The sequence below is a fragment of the Staurois parvus genome, unplaced genomic scaffold (assembly GCF_062004578.1).
Source record: "Staurois parvus isolate SC_StPar_1 unplaced genomic scaffold, SC_StPar_1.0 ptg000195l, whole genome shotgun sequence".
Taxonomy (NCBI): Eukaryota; Metazoa; Chordata; class Amphibia; order Anura; family Ranidae; genus Staurois; species Staurois parvus.
In genome coordinates, this window is record NW_028317991.1 from 6,169,765 (window position 1) to 6,195,217 (window position 25,453).

General features: G+C 42.0%; 1 protein-coding gene across 1 annotated transcript in view; it reads right to left on the reverse strand.

Annotated features, from left to right (window-relative positions):
• The window catches only part of DYRK1A (dual specificity tyrosine phosphorylation regulated kinase 1A), a 164,573-nt gene that overhangs the window by 19,544 nt on the left and 119,576 nt on the right, over positions 1-25,453 (reverse strand). Inside the window, exons 3-8 of the mRNA XM_089677909.1 lie at positions 9,474-9,673; positions 8,351-8,443; positions 6,221-6,409; positions 3,986-4,133; positions 2,834-3,120; positions 759-905 (exon numbers count right to left, since the gene is read on the reverse strand). Of these exons, the coding sequence (XP_089534035.1) occupies positions 759-905; positions 2,834-3,120; positions 3,986-4,133; positions 6,221-6,409; positions 8,351-8,443; positions 9,474-9,673 (1,064 nt within the window). The remainder of the gene's footprint in view (positions 1-758; positions 906-2,833; positions 3,121-3,985; positions 4,134-6,220; positions 6,410-8,350; positions 8,444-9,473; positions 9,674-25,453) is intronic.

The following is a 25,453-nucleotide window of genomic DNA, read 5'->3' on the forward strand; positions in this document are numbered from 1 at the left end:
AGCATTCTCAGGCCACCTGGGATTTATAATCTCACTAGTATGTTCTGGGTCAGTTACGGAAACTTTAAATTAAAGATGCTTGATACAACTCCCAGGAAAGCCTCAGAGAAAGCACAATTGTGCCCCTGTGCACAAAGCTGCGTCTGTAAACACGTGGTTTGATGAGTTTAGTGTGGAGGAACTCAAGTGGCCTCCACAGAACCCTGACCCTAATCCTACTGAACACCTTTGGGATAAATTAGAAAACATTCAGACATCATCATTAGTACCTGACTTCACAAATGCTCTTTTGGCTAAATTGACGCAAATTCTCAAAGACAAGCTCCAAAATCTTATAGAATTCCAGAAGAGAGTTAGGCTGGTATAGCTACGAAATGAGAGTCAATTTCATATTAATGCCTGTTGTTTTGGAATGGTATGTCCAACAAGCTCATATAATTGTAATGGTCAAGTTCCCTTCACCGGCCATATAGTGTACCTGGACCCTGTTCTTTTAATCATTACCCATCAATTTTACCTATAGATGATTATAAACTGATAGCCTGGTATTTATACTTTTTGTTAAAAAGGCATCTCACAAAAGACTGATACATTATCAACAGACCTAAACCAGTTATCAAGATCTCATCCCCCTTCTGTACAATACTCATGGAAAAAAAAGACTGCAAGGTATCCAAGCCTCCTTCACAGAGGACAGGATTTCTCACTGCGAACCCCTTGAAAGCGAGTGACTATAGTAATAATGATTTTGCTCTTACTTCATTGGCTCCACTAAAGAGGGGCTCTCCAGTATGCATTTCTACCAAAATGCACCCAAGGGACCACATGTCAATCGCAAGGTCATAAGGCATTCCCAGTAAAACCTCTGGAGACCGATAGAAGCGAGACTGAATATATTGGTATATCTGTGGATTAAAAAAAAGTTTATAAATAACACTTTTCATAACAAAATGGAGATAAGAGTCTAACTGCCTGTAAACTTGCTCCACACTTTAAATTCAGAGCCCGAGTAATGCTGGGGAAAAAATAATATGCTGCAAAAGGCAAAATAATGAAGGACATTGCCTTTTTTTTCTCCAGTCTGAAGGTTTTGGAGAAATTAAGAATACGGTAGTATATGTATCTTTAATACAACTAGTGATGAACACTCATACTAGGTGAATCCTACATTGTATACCTAAATGGTGAATTCAAGGATAAGTTCAACTTTTAGAAAAAAATAGTAAATGCACATTTTTTAGCAGGTAAAAACATGTGCATGTGTTATTTTTGTCTGCAGGAGCCTGGAAAGCATTGCAACAGCGATCAGTAGATCACTGATGCCATGCAGGTCTCCTGCAGATCTGTCAGTGTATCTTCTTGCCCGTACGAGAAAGCAGATACACTGACAGGAAAAATTAATGAACTACCGTTCATTGAGAACTACAAGCTGACAGCCGCCAAGGCTGTCGGGACTTGTAGCCTCTCATTCACAGATTACTGTGAATGAGAGTAGAGGCCATATGGGCGGAGCCCTGGCTGGCAGCATTTCTTTTTAAATTTGACAGCTAGCGAGGGGGGGGGGGGAGATCCCCCACTAGCTGTCAAAGTGGGGATTGTGGGGGGGAGCAGGGGGCAGTCCAATTACGGGTGTAACATGTTACGAAAGGTGAACTTACTCTTAAAGTGAATTCTATTGTTGGTATGCGAACAGTGTTTTTTTTACAGACATATGATTTCTGGTGCTGGGTAATTAAAAAGACAGTACAGCATGAGCAGCCTGCTTTGAGGCACTGTATCTGTCTGAAACTTCAGTCAATGCCACCATATACGGGATGAGTCAGAGTGACAAGTCATTCATTTCATTTTTACAGGAGGTAGTAGGTAAAGAGGAGAAAACCTGTAAAAAGCAGCCCATTGCACCACCTCCTAGCTAGATATGCTATAAAATCTTTATATACAATACTCAAAAATAAACAAAAAAAATAACCACAATAACGATTATACACTTTAAAGTGAACACTACTATGATAGATAGAAAGGAGAAAGAAGAAAGGGAAGAAAGAAAGAGAAAAGAAAAGGGAAGAAAGAAAAGAAAGAGAAGAAAAGGAAAAAAAAAAAAGAAAAGAAAAGAAAGAAAAGAAAAAGAAAAAGAAAAGAAAAGAAAAAGAAAAGGAAGTACGAAAAGAAAAAAAAAGAAAAAGAAAAGGAAAAAGAAAAGGAAAAAAAAAGAAAAAAAGAAAAAAGGAAAAAAAAGAAAAGAAAAAGAAAAAGGAAAAGAAAGAAAGAAAAAGAAAAGGAAAAAAAAAGAAAAGAAAAAGAAAAAGGGAAGAAAGAAAAAGAAAAGGAAAAAAAAAGAAAAGAAAAAGGGAAGAAAGAAAAAGAAAAGGAAAAAAAAAGAAAAGAAAAAGAAAAAGGGAAGAAAGAAAAAGGAAAAAAAAGAAAAGAAAAGGGAAGAAAAGAAAAAAAAAAGAAAAGAAAAGAAAAAAAAGAAAAGAAAAGAAAAGAAAGGGAAGAAAGAAATGAAAAAAAGAAAAGAAAAGGAAGAAAGAAAAGAAAAAAAAAGAAAAGAAAAAGGAAAAAAAAAGAAAGGGAAGAAAGAAAGAAAGAAAGAAAGAAAGAAAAGAAAAGAAACAGAAGACAGATAGATAGATCGATCTAAAAGGGATGGGTCAGTGTCAACTGTAACATTTGGGATTTCCCCTCATTTTAATTTTAGTGACAATCGACACCAGGACAAATGATGAACCAACCAGAACCCAGTAACCTGACAGAGGCTGTTTCCAAAATTAGGAGATGCACTTTAAAACAGCAGGCAATATAGAACAGCATAGGAGAGAAAGCACTCATTTACCCTTTGCCCTAGTTGGCAGGAGCTTCCAAAGTCCACAATCTTAATGGCGCTTCGCTTGGGATTACAAAGCAGGATATTTTCAGGCTTTAGGTCACAGTGAATGATACTCAGCTCAGGAGTTGCCAGGAATAGCAGTGCAGTGCACATCTGCTGTGCAAACTTTCGTGTCAGGTTGAGAGAAACACCACGAAAGTTGGTGTTGCGTAGCAAGTCATACAGGTTGTAGGAGAGCATTTCGAACACGAGGCAGAGGTGGTTTCGAAACATAAAATGGCGCTTTAGATGTACTGAAGAAATAAAAAACAATTATTTTACTGTACTGAACTTAAAGCATCATGTAGCATGGGAAAACATCTTAATAAAGTGCAATGTACATATACAACAATACCCTCCCCCTCATGTGATGTAGGCCCTACACTCCTCCTTGCTCCCCTAGACCAACAAGCAAAAAAAAAAAAACAACAATTTCAATTTCCAGAGATGGTATCACTATGTAACACATAGTTTAAAAAAAACACTTTTTTTTAATTTTAGGAAGGAGTAAAGAATAAAAAAAAAAAAATAAAATGGAAGAGAAGGGCAGACAGAAAAACAAAATTAAGATTTAAAAGGAAGGAAAGGGCCCAAAGAGATAGAAGCTCCTAAGACTTGATTCACACTTGTGCGACTTCGGCTTTGGACATCAAAGTCGTAGCCCATTATTTTCAATGGCAACCATTCAAATCAGTGTGACTTAAAATCACTTTGAAAAGGTTTTGCTTAGAGAATGTAAAGTCAGATCAAAGTTGCACCAAAAGTCGCATGAAAATCGTGCGACTTTGGAGATACGCTAATGTGAATGGGGCCTAAGACAACAAAGGTATAGAAAGGTAAACCAAAGGGAGACAAAAAAGGAACTGGAAGAGGAAGGGATGAGAGGAGACGAAAGGAGGGTATTAAAAGCAATGGACCAGAAGGAGAGGATGATGGAGAAGAAAAGAAATGGAAAGAATGATGATAGCAATGAGACCCCGGGAAAGGGGGAAAACGTAGATAACTAAAATCTGACAAAATATGTTCCATAGCTGATACATGCTGTCTGTATTTCAAACAAGCAAAGCTGTCCTAAGAAGTGAGACAAAACTTTTTTTTTTTTTAGTACAGCAGCCTTACCGATATAGTACTTCATCTCTGTGTCATGTTTGTTCATCAGCTCTAGAAGTCGTACTTCAATCTGGGCTTGATTTAGGAAAGCTTTCTTGTTCTTTATGATTTTAATTGCCACCCACTCCTGCTCCACGCGATCGTATGCCTTTACAACCTAAATAATGCACACACATTAGAAAACCTTCACTGCCATTAAGGTGACAAGCGTATTTTAGAGTGCAAAACATAACTTTAAGAATTATCTAGGAATTTTATTAACCTGTAGACAAATACAAATGTGTAAATGATACGTGTCTCTCTTCATGTATAACTTTAAAAAAGGAGAAAATGTGATTTATAACATTCAGCCTGAAGAGGGCAGTGTTTCATTAGATTTGTATGTTATCTCAATGTTATTACTCTCACAAGTATACTTCAACAAAGATATATTAGTCCTAATAACGCTCAAATATAGAATCCATATATGAAACATTTACAGTGGTTATAAAGGTACAATGTTTGTTAGCGTAAAAGTGAAGCTCCACCCAAAATGGGGAAATTCCGCTTTCAGGACTCATCCCCCACTCCCCATGAAGAATTGACACCTTGGGGAGCGGGTACCCGATTTTGACAGATCCCCTTTCCCACGTCCGCTTTGACCACCTAGGTGATCAGAAGTGTTCGTTCTCCTCTAACACCCCCTCCCCAGTAGACTGTGGAAGCATTCACAATGAGTAGCGCTGCTCAAGCTGTCACAGCTGGGTGCTCACAGGTAAGATGCCGGCACGGACATTCTGTGAACCCAGCTGGGGTAAGCACACCGCTGGTACGTGGGACAGATGAGTGGCTGTTTTTAAAAGTCAGCAGAGACAGATTTGTAGCTGCTTTTTTTTTTTTTGAAGGCTCCACTTTAGTAAATAGTGTTTCACCACTTGTTGTGCAGTGTTTTTTACCACCCCCGAGTAGCTCCCCCTTGAGCTGGAAAGGCAGTGGCACATGCTGTGTAGGCAGAAATTATACCCCGTCACGCTCTGCAGGCACTACTGAACACGACCCATTCAAGTGAATGGGGCGGCCGTGCTGCCACCACCCCACAGCAGCGAACAAGTAGTTACAGCATGATAATCAGGAATTCTGGGAGTTAAAACAAGCGGTGAGGAGGCAATATAACGCCTCCTTGCTGCCTGTCAAATATTCTCTGAAGAGCAACTGAAAATCAGATCGCTCTTCAGAGACCAAAGTAAGTTCAAACAAGGCCTAATATGATCACTAGTAGGTGATATAGATGACACAAGCCACAACTGATGCTGGGAAATCTGCAGAAAGCTTCAAACACATAGAGGCACTCAGCAATGAGCTACACGTTGCTGGAAGTGCTGCAAGGCAGACCTTTCACTGACTGCAATCCAATTCTGAGCAACAAAAACACTATATTCTGTAGGAGAATCTCTACTTCATGGAGAAATTCAAGGTTTATATTATGTATGACTGCTATTGGGCAAGTATAGAGCATTTCTAATAAACTCTATAGAATATTGTGTGTCATTTAAACCTTTTTGTCCCATTCTGCAGCTGGAAACCACATTGACCTCAGAGTCCAGTCTCTCTCTGTGTCTTTGCCTCGCTCTGCTGGGTAAAAGGCTCACCGATGTCTATGGCCAAAAGCAGAACGTCCCAAAAGTGAGTGTAATAAGTAAACTAAACTTGTTCGTTCGCATTAACCTGTTCCGTGCAGTTCTATAGTGTGTGTGTGTGTGTGTGTGTGTGTGCGCATGCGTGCGTTTGCAGCTCCAGGTAGGACCATTTGCAGCTGTCAGTCAACGGGTCCCGGCCGGTGATTACTTGCGAACACCCGGTGAACGCCGAGTATCTCCGATGGGGGTAGAGACCTGTGTATAAACATACAACACAGATCTCTCCCTTGTCACCTCCTGCACACTGCTTTGTATGGCTCTGCATAGCAAAGCCATACAAAGCAGTTTGCTTACAGTGAAGCGCGCGCACACACACAGCCCAAGTAGTGAAACAGCACACAGTTAACCCTTTGATCACCCCAGATGTTAACCCCTTCCTGCCCAGTGCCATTAGTACAGTGTCAGTGCTTTTTATTAGCACTGATCACTGTATTGGTGTCACTGGGGATGTCAGTGACATAAAACCTGGAAGCTGACTGGTTTCTAAGCAGAGCTGCAACAGATTTTTGAAATACGTTTTTCAGAATCTCTTCGTAGGGCAAAAGATAAACAAAAAAATGGCAGTTACCTGACCAAAGGAACCTTTCCCAATTAAGGAATCTATTTCATAGCGATCCATCCACTTCTCGCCATTCTTTACGATGTAGTCGTAATTGTCATCATCGTAGCCATCATTGTATACCTTTCTCTCCTTTTTGTGACTGGAATCATCCCCTTGTCCTTGCTGATGCCGCCGCTTCTTTTTTGCATAGTAGACCTGACAGGGAAATTACAGTAAAATCAGAGTTACTGGTTACAATACCATACTAAGCATTTTACAGAACATTACCTAAACTTGATTGCTGGGCAAGTCATTTCACTATTCAGATACATGGGAATCTGGGGCATGGGCAGGATTACATGTAAGATGCTGAGACTCTCCAGGCTCTCACCTGTACTTCTTCGCAGAGCCCTTTACTGCCCAGATACACATACAGCCTCCACAGAGCAGTCTGACCCTACTGACTTGACAATACTTCCTTGGGGCTTGTGATGATCCACAAAGGTAAAGATAAGCACATGATTATGGACTGGCAAGATGGCGACTGAAGCAGTGTCTCACACTCCACAAATCCTACAGTACAGGCTGAAGATGCTGTGGCCTGGCTTTAAAAGTTTGTGAGAGCCATTAGCAAAGACATGAGCCACAGTCAACTGACCCACAGCCAGCTACAGGCCATTGCCTTACTGCTCATCTTGAGGGGGACTTCAACCACAATGGACACCATAGTGAGATTTACTAAAACTGGTGCCACTGTGCATAGTAGCCAATCGGCTTAAAACTTCACTTTGTTCATTTAAGCTTTGACAATAAAACCTGGAAGCGGATTCGTTTCTATGCTGAGCTGCACCAGATTTTGCACTCTCCAGTCTTCCTCTGTGTGCAGACATTTTCAGTAAATCCCTAGCTGACAATCCTGACACCCATGGCAAACTCATTACACCAATCCCCCATCTGATGATCCACAACCTACAGTGATTAAATGTGATGCACCTTTTGAAACCTTAAAGGATAAGTTAACTTTTTTTTTAAAAAATTAATAATATTATTATATTATTAAATGAACATTTTTTTGCAGGTAAAACAAAATATGCATTTACTATTTTATTTGGTAGGAGCCTGGAAAGCATTGCACCCTGTCATCAACAGATCACGGGTGCAATCTCAGGCTCCTGCAGACTGCCAATGTAAGCTGTTTGCTCATACCTCATATGGGCAGGCAGTTACACACGGACAGGAAGAAATCAATAAACTACCGGTGCTCTCAACAGTACCCTGGTAGTTAATTGAAAATTACAATCCATCAGCCCCAAAGGCTGTCGGTACTTGTAGTTCATTCATTCACAAATTCTGAAAGAATGAAATGGCCATGTGGGCAGAAGCACGCACATCCGCGCGCTTTTCAAATAGTGACTGCAGGTGTTGGGGAGAAGATCCCTGGCTCGCTGTCACAGGGAAGGTGGCCGGGAAGCAGCTGCAGGTGTGGGAATATGTTACATATTCCACCCTAAAAATAGGTGTAACATATAACATGTTCCCAAAGGTGAGCTTATCCTTTTAAAAGGACAGCCTGTGGCAGTCTTCGAAAAAAATCTCTCTCATCAGGCAGGACTGTCAAAAATATGCAAACAAACCGTAGCCAGGAAGGGAGTGATGAACAAGATACATGGCAATCTCTCATGTGAAAGACAAAAAAGGCACACTGCATTTCCTGCACAGGCTCTACAGTACTGTGAATACATTTCCTGCACAGGCTCTACAGTACTGTGAATGCATTTCCTGCACAGGCTCTACAGTACTGTGAATGCATTTCCTGCACAGGCTCTACAGTACTGTGAATACATTTCCTGCACAGGCTCTACAGTACTGTGAATACATTTCCTGCACAGGCTCTACAGTACTGTGAATACATTTCCTGCACAGGCTCTACAGTACTGTGAATGCATTTCCTGCACAGGCTCTACAGTACTGTGAATACATTTCCTGCACAGGCTCTACAGTACTGTGAATACATTTCCTGCACAGGCTCTACAGTACTGTGAATACATTTCCTGCACAGGCTCTACAGTACTGTGAATACATTTCCTGCACAGGCTCTACAGTACTGTGAATGCATTTCCTGCACAGGCTCTACAGTACTGTGAATGAGTTCCTCACCTCATTAATATGTTTGTATGTTTTGATCAAGTCAACTGACAGTTTCCTTAAAGGTGCTGTAGTCGGATCACGAAAAGTTTGGGGCATCCGCCGCTGCAAAAAGATAAAGGAGATTTGTTAAATGTAACACTTAAACATTAGACTGCACTTACCAAAAGGGCATTGGTAGAAGATATTAAGATACAACTCTACCCAGAGGAATTAAATAAACCTTCCAATACTTTAAATTCACAATAAAATGTTTGATGCTTTTCAATGTGTTTGTAAACCCTTACATACACCAAGTGAAGCGACTGGCTTCCTCCTACATAAGTTGTACCTGTTTATCTTCTGCCCTCTCTCCTCTAAATCCATTTCAAGTGCAGAATTTATAGAGCTTGTGTGAGCTTCCAGAAAGAAGGGGTGAGGAGGTGAAGTTACACTCAGAGAAGAGAAGCTCACTGGAGGGAAGGGAAGGGAAGAGAAGGGAAGAGAAGGGACACCCCCCCCCCCCTTCACACAGCACAAAGGAACAGAGCTGAGGATATCAATCACAGGCTGTGTGCTGGAGCTCAAACTTGTCAGAAGTGATTCAGAGGAATGAAGCAGCAGACAGGAATGACACTTAGTGCTCTGGATTAAGACAACTACACACTATAGGGGCATGTGCTTTGTTGATATTTCTTGTCAGAGGTTTACAAAAACTGTTAAAGTACATCTAAATCCAATCACAAAACCTAATATAAGCTTTAACATGTTAAAGTAGAACTTGACATATAAAATGTACATTGGGGAACAGGCAAGCTTTTTATTGCAGATATCCGCAATAAAGGATACTTTCCTGCCTGTTCACAATTTTATTGAGAATGTACATTGAGCTGTACATAAACGCTTTGGGCCAGGTCAAGTGTGACTGAGGGCTAATAAAAAACACAGGGCACACCAAATTGCAGCAGGATATTTGGCACATTCTGTGGGGCATCACTTTAAAAATAACATGGGAGAAATCCTGCATACGAGATGACAGGAGCAGATTATCTGAATCATATACAGTGACAATGGAGAAAGATGAGCAGGTGCAACAATGCAGAAGGGCCCACTATAGCACAGGAAATTCCTTCACATCAGGGCACAGATATCTCACCTGGTTAGGCAACGGTTGCTGAATCTGGTCATTGTAAGGTAAGGCAGGTACTTGTTGGTCATTTAGGTTCTGCTGACGCCGGTCACTGTACTGCTGATGAGAGTGCGGCATTTGCCCAGCCATCTGTAGACCGGCAGCATGGAATGAAAATGAGGGTGCAAGCCGAACAGATGACGGTTTGCATGCTGAAGTCTCTCCTCCTGTAAAAGTGAAAACAAAAATAATTTTAAAAAATGTTAGCAAATTTTCATCAACAATTTGTTGGTTTTTTTTCACCTTGAGTCCAGCCAACTACTATTCCGTACTGTCTAAAAAATACATTAAACTTGGGGTATTTTCAGCAAGTGCACGCATTGTGTTAGAATGACAAAAAGTTATGTTTGGTCAGACATTGCATGTTTCTTTGCTTGCGGTTCTATATTTTAAACTGTAGTGAATCTTGTGGTGAAAAGGTGAGTATTGCAGTCACAGCCCTTTTTTTTTTTTTTAAGAATTACTCAAAATGCGTGCCCACTGATAGCAGTATAGTTTCTTTTCATAACATTTAGGATATTTAGTAAATGTTCTAGGAGATTGCTTAAAAGAAACAACCAAGTGTCATTAAGAGTATAACAGAAGAACAAGCTGTTCAGTAAACCTAAGGCCCTACTCGTTCGTGCTTGTAATCTATGAGAGAAGTAAGGGGAAGGGGTACGTGGGGGAGGAAATATTATGAGCTCAAATTATGGATAGAAATGTCTTTATTTCTTGTTTGTAAAATGTTATTAGTACACATATTGAAACATTTTTTATTTATATACAGTAACTGTACACAGAGGGGGTGTTACTTCTGTCATAGCTGTGATGGGGAAAACATGCACACTATTCAAATATTGCATATATAAACCAAATACTTTCATTAAGAATAAATAATGGTTACTTCTGTAGCGGATTTCTTTGGGCACAGTTATAACCCTACTTACACCCAAGAAATGTGAAAGAAGAAACCTGCCAAATACAATATTTCCAATATGTCAACATACAATCAAAATTCCAACAGAAATATAGAAAATGCTGCCTCAAGTTGTAAATCACAGGTTAAACGTAAACACTGCACAGTGCTGTATAATGCATAGCTGACAACATGGAATAAAGTGTGCAGATGATACCTGTTAACCACAGCCAGCTAAGGAAACAGGATGCAAGTGTACACCTGTACTGTGCTGTACGCTGAATATTGTGTATTGAAGGGGAAAGTCCAGTTTTTAAGTGAACTACCAACAGAAATTGGATAAGCGAACAGATTACTAGATTGTAAGCTCCCAGGATCAGGCCCTCCTTTCCCTCTTGTGTTGAACTGTATTGTTGCTGTATTGTCTCCCTTATATTGTTAAGCGCTAAGCAAACTGTTGGTGCTATATAAACCCTGTATAATAATAATAATAATAACAAAAAAAAAGAGGGAAAATGTCATCACTAATAAACAAGCATATATTGCATTCTCTAAGTTTTACAGAGCTAATAAAAGCTAAAAGTTTAACTCAACATGATCACTATACTGGTAATGAACCAGTAATTCTATTTTGGCTGAAAAAAAAAAACCACCAGTACTGTGTAAAAACATTAATTACATAAAGCGGACTTATTCATCTTTTAAGTGTAAATCTGCTTGAATACCTGATGCGACTGCAGTTTGCAAAAAGGCCGCTAGATGGCACTATAAGACATAATATATTTAATGGGGAACAGCAGCTTCTGACAGGAACAGTTTATTCCATCTGATATTTCAAAACAACAACATGCAAACTAGACACAGAATATGTATTACTGCTAAAAATGTATACATTGTCTATAGGAGCACATCTGAAATCATATCTCCATATAGGTCTATGGTAACTTACTCTTTTTAGTTTGATACAAAACAATTGCATAATCAAAATTTAACAGGAAACGATTATAAACCGGAATTATCATCCAACAGGTCTATAAAGTCGTTTCACCGTTGGTATAAGGAGATACTGTGAATAGCAGAGTCTTCCTCGGACTATCCAAGACAGACTGCAGCTAATTCTGACATTGCTGCCATTTGCAAACAATCACAACTTTCAATAGTCAATATTAAAGCTGAACTCCATTAAACCAACTAAACGCAAATAGAACACACAGCGAACGGTTTTACCTGCAAAAGGAGCTGTAATTCTTTCCATCCTGTCCAGATATTTACACAGCTCTTCTACACAGCAGTCTTGTCTGGCAGTTAAAGCCATGTTTTTTTACATAGGTACATTGGTTCAGCTTGGACCAATGTAAATATGTATGTACCATATCTGTGGGATCCCCGTGGAAAATGGAAATCACTGTAGTAGGCATCTCCTTGTCCAATTAGTGAACACTTTGCATTCATTGAATAAAATGTAGTGTTCTCTGAATGGTGCCCATACCAAGAGGGCGACCTCCTGTGCTCAGCGAGTAATAGGGCAGCCGCTAAAGCCAGAAGCAAGCAGCAACTACTACAGTGATTTCCAGCTTCCATAGGGTTGCCTCAGGCATGGCACATACATACCTATATCGGACTAATGTAACTCTGTAAAAGTTGCCATAGCAGGAATTTTGATTTAAATTCACCATTTTGACAAAAAAAGAAAAGCCAACAACCAACATCCTACCCACCCAATTCCCCCTCCAATCCAACCCCATCCCCCATTTCTATACTTACCTCTCTGAATGCTCAGCTATCACTGCCCAGCCAGCTGATAAGAGTGGTCCAGGGATTTGAAAGCCCTGCTCTTCTTCCCATCTTTTCTTAGAGTTTCCAGGACAGATCAGAGTTATTCCAATTGGTCAAAGTAGTCACATGGCAGCATGTGACCAATCAGAATTACTCTGACCCAGCCCTATGTAATGGTGGAAAAGGTGTAGGATGTTCGTTCACCTTTTGATTTTTTGTGAAAAGGTGAATTTACACTTGAAGTAACCTTTACAGGTATCATGCCTTCCCCAGACTGTGATGGGGCAGTGAAAAAAGAAGCAGCAAAATTATGAACTCATCGATTGCTCAGCTGTCTTCTCCTATCAGCTTTGTTCTGTAGCACACCAGATTAGCTCCTTGTGCTGCTTCTCCCTCACCCTTTTTGAGCTCCGCTGTACAATGGCTACAAGAAGCGGATACCAAGACAATTTCAGGTACTTCCATCATTACCAGCATTTTGTAAATACAGGCAGTGTATTATTGAATACAGCGCTGATTTCATTTGTGTCTTTTATATCTGTCTTAAGCTCAGCTTTAAAAATACAAATGCAGGGATCTACACTACTAATGACCCCACCACGAGTGTTTTATTCATGTTACACTTAGAACGGCACATTATACCACCAACTAGGACCAGTAATGCACATGGCTTTATTCAGATGCGTTGACCAAACAACTATCATGCAGATACAGACATATGGAGGAATACAAAGCACAAACTGATCTGATAATGGTGTATACATGAGCCCTTACACATGTGGTGGAATCCAGGCAGGTAAGATGGTAGGGTAAGAAAGAAGGAGCATGCAGGATCTTTATTGCAGAATAGACACACACTGTCTCGTCTGCAGTAAAACGTACCGGCCTGCTTGCAGTCTTCTGTAGACTGTACACTGATCTGCACATATTTATTATTTATTTCAGGTACTTATATAGCCCCGTCAATTTACTCAGCGCTTTACCTATGTATAGTACATTCACATCAGTCCCTAACCCTCAAGGGGCGTACAATCTATGGTCCCTAACTAACATTCATACATACACATACTAGGGGCAATTTAGACAGGAGCCAATTAACCTACCAGCATGTCTTTGGAGTGTGGGAGGAAACCAGAGTATCCCAGAGGAAACCCACGCAGGCACAGGGAGAACATGCAAACTCCAGGCAGGTGATGCCGTGGTTGGGATTCGAACCAACGACCCTAGTACTGCCAGGCTGAAGTGCTAACCATTTAGCCACTGTGCTGCCCATGGATATCATGGATGGAGCCAGTGTCCTATAATACCATCTGTGGGTGAGGCCTAGGTAGAATAGGGCATGGGAACAGGGCACCCTGGTAGAACACCATATAGAGCTTACTACCGGAATCGTAAGTGATAGTGCCTGGCTGGGCATAACAGTGATGCCGTGGTTGGGATTCGAACCAACAACCCTAGTATTGCCAGGCAGAAGTGCTAACCATTTAGCCACTGTGCTGCCCACATATACAGCTCAGCTTACATTCTAGCACAATGCCTGTGTGCCAGGATGATTGCACTCCTGAGCATGCATGGGAGTGACGTCATCTCGCATAAAACTGATGAAGACCAGCACCCGGAAGAAGCTGGGGAGAAGATGCTGGCACCAGTGAAGGACGTTGTTGGCATTGGACCGTTGAAGCAGACCTAAGTATTGTGGACTCCTTAATTTTGCACAGTAACATTTCACTGAGTGAATGCACCAATTTCAATCATCCAATCGTGTGAGCTAAAATCTTTTTTTCTTCCCTTGCACATGACTGGCCTTGCATAGGTTTCCTCTGGGTACTCCGGTTTCCTCCCACACTCCAATGACATGCTGGTAGGTTAATTGGCTCCTGTCTAAATTGCCCCTAGTATGTGTATGTATGAATGTGAGTTAGGGACCTTAGATTGTACACCCCTTGAGGGTTAGGGACTGATGTGAATGTACAATATGTATGTAAAGCGCTGTGTAAATTGACAGTGCTATATAAGTACCTGAAATAAATAATAAATTAAAATAAATTTGCAAAGTGAACGTTCATGAAGAGTCACCTCACTAAGCGAAGTATATACTTATAGAGTGAACCTGATCTCCTCCTAAACACATTAACTCAGATTAACTCCTTATTCACATAGATCAGGTTTTCAAGGCAGGAATTGGGAACTCTATGTACAATCACAAGTGCAGTTCCTGTGCAATACTGTTGATCCAGCAGAAGGCAAATAAAACCCCAGTGAAGCAGCAATTTATCAGCACAGTGGGGGAGGGGAGGAATCCCGTCTGCACCTCATTAATGGCTGTCATCCCCTGGACCAATCACTGTATAATCCTGCTAATTATAACTAGAGAAATGGAGAATTTATTGTAAAGGAAGCCATGCTGTCCACATTTAAAATGTATCATGCTGCCGACCATCACCCGGAGAACTGAAAGGTGACCACCTTTACTGGGCAGACCCCTTTTCTAGGAAGGTGGTGAATGGATCTCCTCACATCTAATGAATGTCCCCCTTGTCACTTGTAGGTAAATGCTCATTAGACCGCTTCTATATTGACGTATTGTACATTAGAGGGTATCAGATCCCCTCTTTGACGTAGCAAATGCAGCCAGAAAAATAAAGCTGCTCTGAGAATGCAATAAGAAACATACTGAATGTTTGCTGGTAAAATCTGCGCATTCAGAAAAAAACAAACCCCAGAATCTGCTAAACTGGCCCTTCTGAATTAACATCTATGGGTACAAGACTAATCACAGCGATATGGAGTTCTGCCGCTTGCCAATGCCTACGCCGAGCTTCTCTTAACAACATACAATATGCATAATGTGTTGTCACCCACGGCAGCCAATCAGAATGGCCACGGCCTATTACAGGCTAGAAAATGAAAGCAAGCCTCTGATTGGTTGCTATGGGATACAGGATATGTGTGCACATAGCAACATGCTTTCTATTAGGCAAGGTCCTTGGCAAACAATGTAATCATTCAGGGTTTCTCAGAGGACAGTGCAGGCAGCTATGTCGGTGTCAGTGTTTGCTGCAACCCCTGCTGTGAGAAGATCCACAAAGTACGCAATGCTGCTGCTGCTGATGATGATGGCAGAGAGCCGTTTCCAGCAGAAAGAACAGCTTAGGGAACGATTCCTACAATACTGTGCAGGCTGATGGACCGGGACAAGGCAGGGACAGGCTGGAGGATAGCTGCAGCCCCCTTTCTGTACTGGCCAGGAATTATTGGGGGGGGGGGGGGTCCTCATAAAAAGCTGCCCCATAGAGAGTAGATTGTTCTGACGTTCTTTCATTATTTCTTAAAGTGACACTACACAATATTGAAGAAAACATACATAAATAACTCACACACTTCACCAGTTAGTGGCCCTGTAATCTATTGTATGAAATCATTTCTTATTGTGTGCTTCTGCCGCCTTGCAACATCCTCTGTGAGCTCCAGAACCTCTCCTTTCCCCCCTCACTTGTGTGTTCGGAGTAAGCAGTGCACGTTAGTTGTGATCATGTACACAGCTCTATGCACACTGCAAATCCCATAGTCCATCCCAGGAGCCAGCAAGAGTGGGTGGCTACCTTCCTACACAGAGGGCGGCTACCTTCCTACACAGAGGGCGGCTACCTTCCTACACAGAGGGCGGCTACCTTCCTACACAGAGGGCGGCTACCTTCCTACACAGAGGGCGGCTACCTTCCTACACAGAGGGCGGCTACCTTCCTACACAGAGGGCGGCTACCTTCCTACACAGAGGGCGGCTACCTTCCTACACAGAGGGCGGCTACCTTCCTACAGAGGGCGGCTACCTTCCTACACAGAGGGCGGCTACCTTCCTACACAGAGGGCGGCTACCTTCCTACACAGAGGGCGGCTACCTTCCTACACAGAGGGCGGCTACCTTCCTACACAGAGGGCGGCTACCTTCCTACACAGAGGGCGGCTACCTTCCTACACAGAGGGCGGCTACCTTCCTACACAGAGGGCGGCTACCTTCCTACACAGAGGGCGGCTACATTCCTACACAGAGGGCGGCTACGTTCCTACTTCATTTCTAAGGGCTCGTTCACACTAGGCTGTTTTGCCAATGCTTGCCAAACGCCCCTATAGCGTTTGGCAAGCGTTGGTCCGGTGTTTGCGGAGCGTTTTTAACGCTCGGCAAACGCTCCGCAAACGCCGCATGCGCGGTTTAGCGGCGGTTGCTAGGCGTTTGCCAAGCGTTAATAACGCCCCACAAACGCCTATAATGCATTTGAGTGGTGTTACCGCTCCGCAAACACCCCGCAACCGCACCGCAAACGCCGGCTGGGCGTTTGCGGAGCGGCACCATAGACGAGAATAGGAGGCTCCAAAGCCTCCTGACTCGACCAGAGGCGTCCGTTTTGCCGCGACGCAAACGCTCCTGTTAGAACAGCACCATGTGCTGTAATGTGCAGAATTGGCAGAGGCGTTTGGGAAGCGGTAAAAACGCTTCCCAAACGCCTCTCTGCCGCCTGCACACAAGGCTAGTGTGAACGTAGCCTAACTCTTGCCAAACGCCCCTATTGCTTTTGACAGGCATTAGACAAGCATTTGGGAAGCCTTTTTTAACGCTCCCCAAACGCCCTATGCACAGTTTTGAGGAGGTTGATAGGCGTTTGCCAAGCGTTAAAACCTCACCACAAACTCCTATAATGAAGTTAAATGGCATTAATGCTCTGCAACTGGACTGCAAATGCCTGCCATGTGTTTGTGGAGCGGCACCATAGACTTGAATGGGAGGCTTCAACTCCTCCTGACTCGACATGTGACTTCAGTTTTGCAGCGACGCTAATGCTTCCGTGTGAACAGCACTGTGTGCTAACGCTTCCCAAACGCCTGACTGACGCCTGCTGACAAAGCTACTGTGAACGTAAGCTAACCGAAGTCAGTCACAGCAACAAAAAAACAAAACAAAAAAAAAAAAGAATTTGAGGGAGGCTGAGAGCAGTAGAAGTTGCTTTTTTGAGTTTAAAGTGGTGTTGAACCCCAAACCAAAAATTTAATAGATTACAGCTTACCAATCCTTAGATGTGGTGGCTGCATTTGTTTTCTTTTTTTTATTAAGACTTTTTCCCCTCTGTTTGCACCTGGTCAGTAACACACCTCCTGTATTAGAGTGCTCCCACTCTGGATGAAGGAGCACAGGGGGCACCTATGGACAGCAGTCTGGGGGGGAAGGGAGTGTTAGATGTACTAGCAGATTTAGATATACTAACACATCGAAGCAAAACTCCAGCTAATACTTCATAAGCAGTTACAGCAAACCGTTTTATACATAAATAAATAAAATCAGATTATAAGCACCCCTGCCAGTGGTAAATGGGTTAGTCCCATCCCTGTAAACTGATACAGCAGGACAGCGTGTTCTTTTGAAAGACAACAGACTTACTGGCTAGATCACCACATGAAAATAGAAGAATGGAAGCTTAAAAAAAGAAAACTAATGCAGCCATCACATCTACGAATTGGTAAGCTGCAATATAATAAATGTTTTCTTTTGAGTTTAATACCTCTTTAATAAAGCAAATCTTTAACTTTTTGAGTTCAGCCCCACAATAAGTGCAAAATAAAAAAATAGGTTTTAATACGGATAGAAGTGAGTTTTTAACTTCCTAAACACTCTGCCACTGCTACACTGAAATCTCAAAAAGTGTTATAAGCCCCTCCAAGTTCACCTCTAAACTATAAAACACCTCCTCTTTGTAGAGATGAGTAGAGGAAGAGGTGTGTTCTGTAGTCCAAATCAGAAGGGATCAATCTGGAGCAACAATGCTGCTCTTCCATAGATACAGTATAATGACCGTGTTGTCACCCTGCACTGATCCCAGGACAGGAAGTGTGTACTTGGCACAATTCCCAGGTGAAAATAAAGGGATTTAATAACACATACTTGAAGAGATTTTGTTAATATTTCACCCCTATTCTTCCAATTACATAAAATTCATATATATACGTTCTCTCTGTGTTTTGCAGCTGAGCTGTGTGATGGTGTGTTTGTGATTTAATTAATGGTTCCCAGTCATGTACACTGGGGGAGGGGGAAGGGGGACCAAACATTCTGGAAGGGGGGAAATTATGCATCACATGTTGTTAGTGCACAACAGAACACCAATATATTAGAAAAAAAAAAAAAACACAACAACAAACAATGCAAAATACTTTCCCAAGTTATGTTATTATTTTGTTTATTACAGGAAGAGCAAATGTTACTTTTTCTTTGAGTCAGCGTTTCTAATGTGAGGGGGGAAATGTCTCATGTTTATTGATCTTGTCAGGGGGCATCTGTAAAGTAAATGGCTGTAGAGGGCTACAGTGCTAGTGTGTCCCCCCACTGTGAGCGGGGCTAAGGGCTTGATAGGATGCCGTTTGGTGTGATTGCTTGATTCTTCCTAAATGCAAAGGAGTATGCTTCTCAGCATCTAGATGGCCAAGTTTATACTAGCAGCAGACCTGGTCACCCCTATGAAAAGAGATCCGCGGTTGATTGCTTTTCAGAGGCATTTGACAGGCAGTGATAAGGTGACCTGTCCTTCCTCACTGCCTGTTTTAATTCTGTAATGCCCACACCACTGTTCAATGCATTTGTTTGCAGGATGATTGCAGCATGGCCCTATTCACTTGAACGTGACAGAGGGGGTGTTCTGCCGTGGTTTCAAAGCAACACACTCCAACAAGTAAAGTTAGACCTTAGACCCTTACATTCCAGATTTGGTCTGACATGCTATTCTGTATTTCTAAGGTTTGAGCTACTGTGGAGTAGGGAATGTCAGTATGTAGTCCAGCCAAGGATTTGATTGGCAGGGCTGACAACAATGCTTACAGTTTCAATGCAGTGGTGTCAGCCCAAAGCAGGATATGATGTGGAGTCTGTATGTCTGACTGGGTTACTAGGTAGGTTTTCATGAAAACAGCAGATAGGGTAAAAAAGGTACTAGGAGCATTGTGTGCATGTTCTACTGCAAATGTTACTTTAAGTGATTTTATTCTTGCTCAAGGATTCCAAGCCCATAAAAATGGGGATTAATCTACAGATTTCAAGTCATATACACTATATTGCCAAAAGTACTGGGTCAGCCCTCCAAATCATTGCATTCTGGTGTTCCAATCCCCTCCATGGCCACAGGTGTATACAATCAAGCCCCTAGGCATGCAGACTGCTTCTTCAAACATTTGTGAAAGAATGGGTCGCTCTCAGGAGCTCAGTGACTCCAAGCGTGGTCCCGTGATAGGTTGTCACCTGTGCAATCAGTCCATCCGTGACATTTCCTGGCTACTAAATATTCCACGCTCAACTGTTAGTGGTATTATAACAAAGTGGAAGCAACTGGGAACAACAACAACTCAGCCACCAAGTGGTAGGTCACGTCACATGACAGAGCGGGGTCAGAAGTCACCAACTGTCTGCAGAGTCAATAGCTAAAGACCTCCAAACTTCATGTGGCCTTCAGATCAGCACAACAACAGTGTGTAGAGAACTTCATGGAATGGGTTTCCATGGCCGAGCAGCTGCATCCAACTTTACATCACCAAGTGCAATGCAAAGAGTTGGATGCAGTGGTGTAAAGCACGCCGCCACTGGACTCTAGAGCAGTGGAGATGTGTTCTCTGGAGTGACCAATCACACTTCTCTGTCTGGCAATCCGATGGACATGTCTGGGTTTGGCAGTTGCCAGGAGAACGGTACTTGCCTGACTGCATTGTGCCAAGTGTAAAGTTTGGTGGAGGGGGATTATGGTGTGGGGTTGTTTTTCAGGGGTTGGGCTTGGCCCCCTAGTTCCGGTGAAGGGAACTCTTAAAGCATCAGCATACCAAGACATTTTGGACAATTTCATGCTCCCAACTTTGTGGGAACAGTTTGGGGATGGCCCCTTCCTGTTCCAACATGACTGCACACCAGTGCACAAAGCAAGGTTCATAAAGACATGGATGAGCCAGTTTGGGGTGGAGCAACTTGACTGGCCTGCACAGAGTCCTGACCTCAACCCAATAGAACACCTTTGGGATGAATTAAAGCGGAGCCAGGCCTTGTCGTCCGACATCAGTGCCTGACCTCACAAATGCACTTCTGGAAGAATGGTCAAACCTTCCCATAGACACCCTCCTAAACCTTGTGGACGGCCTTCCCAGAAGAGGTGAAGCTGTTATAGCTGTTCATGTGTGTGTAAAGGCAGGCAGCCCAATACTTTTGGCAATATAGTGTACATGACCAGAGCTAAAAGCAACTGGGATTTGCAAGAGTCAGCAACAGAAAAAAAAAAAAAAAAAAAAAACACATTTCGGCATTTGGAAAAACAGAAGTGAAACATAGGAACGGTTTACCAAGGACATGCCATCCCCATACTTTAGTCTATGGTCTCACAAAAAAGGTATCTGTTAAAGTTGCACTCTGATCAAAACTGAAATTTAATCCTTAAGATGCATACAAAAACAAAGCCAAGCAACTCAGAACTTCAATATGGAGTTTCCTTACAGCTGAATTTCTAACATTAATGACTTCGTATCCCTAGTACTGCCCTGAGCCGGTGCTGAGGTGGCCATTTTGGTGGAGGGGCTTTGTTTCCTCAAGCTAGAACTGCTCCCTATGGATCAGTGATCTAAAAGGAAAGATCCACTGAATGGATGAAACAGAAGCAGGGAGATCCTTACAGGGCACATTCTGCAACAGCTTCCTCTCCAGCAAGGAGAACAGTGAGCAGCACAGTAGTGACATCACCAAATCTGGCGAGACTAGCAGTAAAAGGCAGCAGTGCCTTAGATGATCTTTCACTGAAGACATACAGCTATGAGGCTCGAAGCATAGAATGTACACTTGTTTCTCAACTGAAAACAAACGTTACATTGTCCAGGGTACTGCAAAGACACAATTAAAAGTAGAATTATAGGCAAAACTTTTTTTTTTCATTTTGTATAGAGTAAGGGAGGGTTATAACCCCTGTCAGTTTATTTTGTGTCATCTTTGTCCCATTGGGGAGATTTACCTTCACTTCCTGTCCCATAGCCAAACAGGAAGTGAGAGGAAATCCCTGCAATTAAGAGAACTGCTTGGGGACCCCCAGGTCACCAGAACTAGTGTCCCCATTGGAAAGTTTCCCCTCTATTCCCGTTATTTTGACAACCCAAAATTTAAAATTTTCTTTAACTTTCAGTGATCACAGTCCCTATGACATGAGGGTGAATCTCCCTAACGGGGGCACAGACAGCAGTGTTAACTGACAGGCTCTAATCTCTCTCCACTCTATCCAAAACTGGAAGAAAAAAAAAAAAATACATTTTGCCCATAGTTCTAAATGTTCCCCCTCTTCACTTTTTGAATTCAGGTCCATTTTTTGTATTTTAATCGAGGCATTGCTGTAGTGCACTAGTCCTCCCTCATTCCTTTTATTCTGGTGAAATGAGAACACCAGATTATGATGAAGGAAAGTAATTCTCAAACACACCCACTCCAAGCTCTTGCTGTCATTCAGCAAGGGAGAAAAATAGTAAAAGGTTTCTCTCAGCCAGCGATCAGACTGAAACGTGCCTTGGTAGTCTGAATGCGATTTGTTATAGCACATTATAGGCTTTAGGGAGTACATTTCCAGTGAAATTCCAGATGCATGCGGGCTGGCTGCAGTGGATAATACAGAGATTACAACAAGCTGCTTGGACTTTCTGACTTCAGTACAGCTGCAGTGATTGCTGAATTGCATTATTAACTCACTGATTTGTTTCGCTAGTTACCTGGAATTTCTCTTTAATGTGTATTGCTTGTCTGTCTTTATGCATTTTATTACATTTGTAACGGACTTGAATGACAAAATGCAGGCCAATGCATCAAAAATGCAGCATGCACGCTTTTTTCATACGCCACTGCAATGCAACACACTGGTGTGGACAGGTCCTACTAAACAAGGTACTTTGTCTGATATCTGTTACTTCTTTGCATTTGACAAGGTAGCAATTTGCGTGCTGACCCTCAAGGGAAAGATGTCAGCCTATCTTTCAGAAATAGAAGGTTTGCCCACTGTGTCAAGGGAAAGATGTCAGCCTATCTTTCAGAAATAGGAGGTTTGCCCACTGTGTCAAGGGAAAGATGTCAGCCTATCTTTCAGAAATAGAAGGAGGTTTGCCCACTGTGTCTCATAGATGGGGAAGCGGAGCCCAGGACCAGTTCAACGGCCGCCAGCGTGTAGATGGGATGGAGGAGAGCGGACACGTTTGCGCCCCTCCTCTTCTTGTCCTGACCTGTAAGTGATGGCACTTCCGGGTCCCCGTTGACATATTTCCTGCCCATGGAGGCCCCGGGAAAGAATGTAATGCAGTGCGATGCATTACATCCAGTGGAGTACAAGCAGATACATGGAGGGTCTTTTAGACCCTGGATATCTCACTTAAGAGAACCTGTCACCAAAAATCATCACATAGGGGACTTTGTCCCCTATGTGATGAAGAAAAAAAAAAGTTTTTTTCTTAAATGTGTTTTTAATCGTAAAAAATTATATTGACACCCAAGCACATAACCCCCTCCTAAAAAAAATTTTGAGGCCCCCTACCCCCACATATACGCTCATACAAACAAATGTAAAAGCACATGCCGGGGGACATAACTAATGAAAACGTCAATTGAAAAACACGTTACATATTGCCTTGCACATCAGTGAGAGCAATAATTCCAGCACCAGACCTCATCTGTTACACTAAACTGATGACCTATAAGGAGCTTTAAAAGCGTCACCTATAGAAAATATAGGGTACCAAAGTTTGTTGCCATTTCACAAGCGTACACAAAATTTAAGGTTTGATATGTTGGATATCTATTTACTCAGTGTAACCTCATCGTTTATATTTTACAAAAAAAAATGGTAATTTATTGCTGTTTTGTGCCCTAAAATTAAGTGTATTTTTTACTGAAATTCTGCATTTCCGAGACCATTGTGATAATATCGTGTGACATAAATTGAGCTACTACTATTATATTCTCTAGGGTCTCTGCTTTCAGAAAATATATAATGTTTTAGGGGTTTTATGTAATCTTCAGGCACAAAATTATTTTTTTAAACATGTGCAAAAACCGCAAAAAAGGCCCTTGGCAGTAAAAAGGATGAAGGATAAGCCCGACACTTCCCTTTCCTGAAGAACACCTAATCGGTGCTCATTATACTGCAAGGTCTCTCCCATCCCTGCTTGTCCCCAGGTGCAGTGCTGGAGAAAGACAGGGAGGGGAGGAGGAGATCAATGTTAAAAATATTAAATGTTTAAGTTGCCATAAAGCCCCTTTTGTTTTTTTAAAAACCCGACATTCCTAAAAGCACCTCACATTTAAATACGGTTTTGGTTAAAAAGTAATTTTTTTTTTTATCTGGACAAGTAGATTGTCATGAGGGACAAGTAGATTGGTGCTCCGATTTAGTCCCTGCACAAGTAGTTTTTTTTTAAATTTCTACATCCCTGCAACTATTGACTGCACCCAGATCAAAGCCGAGGGAGAACATTATAAAAGGCATATTGTACACTGAACCCCCAAATGACCATTCTATAGATCACATCATCAAAAACATGACATTTTAAAAGGGTAACTCCACTTTCATGAAGGAAAAAAATGCAAATAAAATACTGTAAATGATTATCATTTTCAATCTGCAGCACTGCAATTTTCTGTAAAATGGCAACCTGGGGGGCGTTCTGTACAGAGATGGTGTACAGAACACAACCCACACCCACCACCCCGATATGTCATTTCCTGCTTGTGTGATTGGCTCCCTGATTTTCCCAGAAGTCTGCACTAAGATACCAGTCATATTTTTGGCATTCCCTGCAACAAAAAATTTCATATTTTTGGTGAGATACTCCCAGAGGGAAATGACATCTAAAAGGGATGAAGACCTAGACGCTTTCCTCATTAGAACCCTGAAAGATCAGCAGCTGACTGAGAATTATAAAATCACTGCCATTCGCATGCACTTTGCACATGGACACAGACAAGCAGATATTGGATATTAGATATTGCTTCAGATTAACAAAAAGGTAGGAATCTGCCACAAAGTTTGTGAAAAGCTTTGCAATGTTCACAGATCACCCAGCGGGGAATGTTTTTTTTCTCAATGAAAGTGGGGTTGCTCTTTAAAGAGACACTATGAAGGACAATATAGATAGCTTTAATATACAATACAGAGCTTACTCAGAACACAGAACAAGGAAATGCCATTGTAGTAAATATAAACTGCTAAATACATTTTCTCATCAGCAGTTAGAGCAGTCTTGTGCCTTCTATCAGTGTCCAGCTGAGCACTGGTTATAGCTTGTAGAATGGAGTTTTCATTCTCTCCTATGAGGCTGCAAGACCCCTGACCTCTGTCTGGACAGTGCTGATTGGCCCTGTGCTGAATACATGCACTCTCCCAAGAAAAAAAAAACCCTCTAGCAATACACCCCAGACTGAGCATGTGCTGCTTTCCCTCAAGGATCTGACTGGGGACAGTAGAAGAAGGGGAGGATCAGAGAAGACAGGATCAAACAGCCTTTTCACACAATGCAAATTAACACCTTAGGTTCCACAGTGAGTATAACAAGCATGCTTTACTGCATATACAGACTGATTTTACTGTTGTGGGCTTAGTAACTAACCTCAGGGCTGTAATGTAAAATAAAGAACCCGTCTGCCTAATACATTCCTATATTGAATTAGGTATATAATAAAAAAGAAAAAGTCAGATGAAGAACGAAGTCCACAAAGGATACACTAATAATTTTTGTGTTTTCTCCTTATATAGAGCTGAAGTAGACAGTTTATACTAATAAGACCACACTAAGGTGCACTGCAATTGGGCGCCACAACGGATTTCTGGCTTCAAGTGATATAGTTACCAGGTCACACACCGGCACTGAACATCTGGGCAGACTTAGTGATTCACACTGGGGTCTTGTGTACTATTCTAGGTCAGGACACCACTGCTATGGAATGAATATATTCTCTATATAATCCCTTAGTGCACATTCCCTCTGGGCACACCTGTTTCAACTACAATCCAAAAATGTATCGGCCTTCCAGGAAAAATGGCCCTGGTGTCTCTCTAGATCCGATATTCTCAGTCAGGGTTCCTTGCGTTGTGACTGTTTGACCTCCCATCTCATGGTGCCTTCATTATTCCAGGACCAACACTAACTGGCAGAGTCAGCAGCATGACACAAACAGTCGTTTTAGCTGTAATGGTGACATTTTACCATCATTGTAGGGGTGGCATTCCTCCCACTG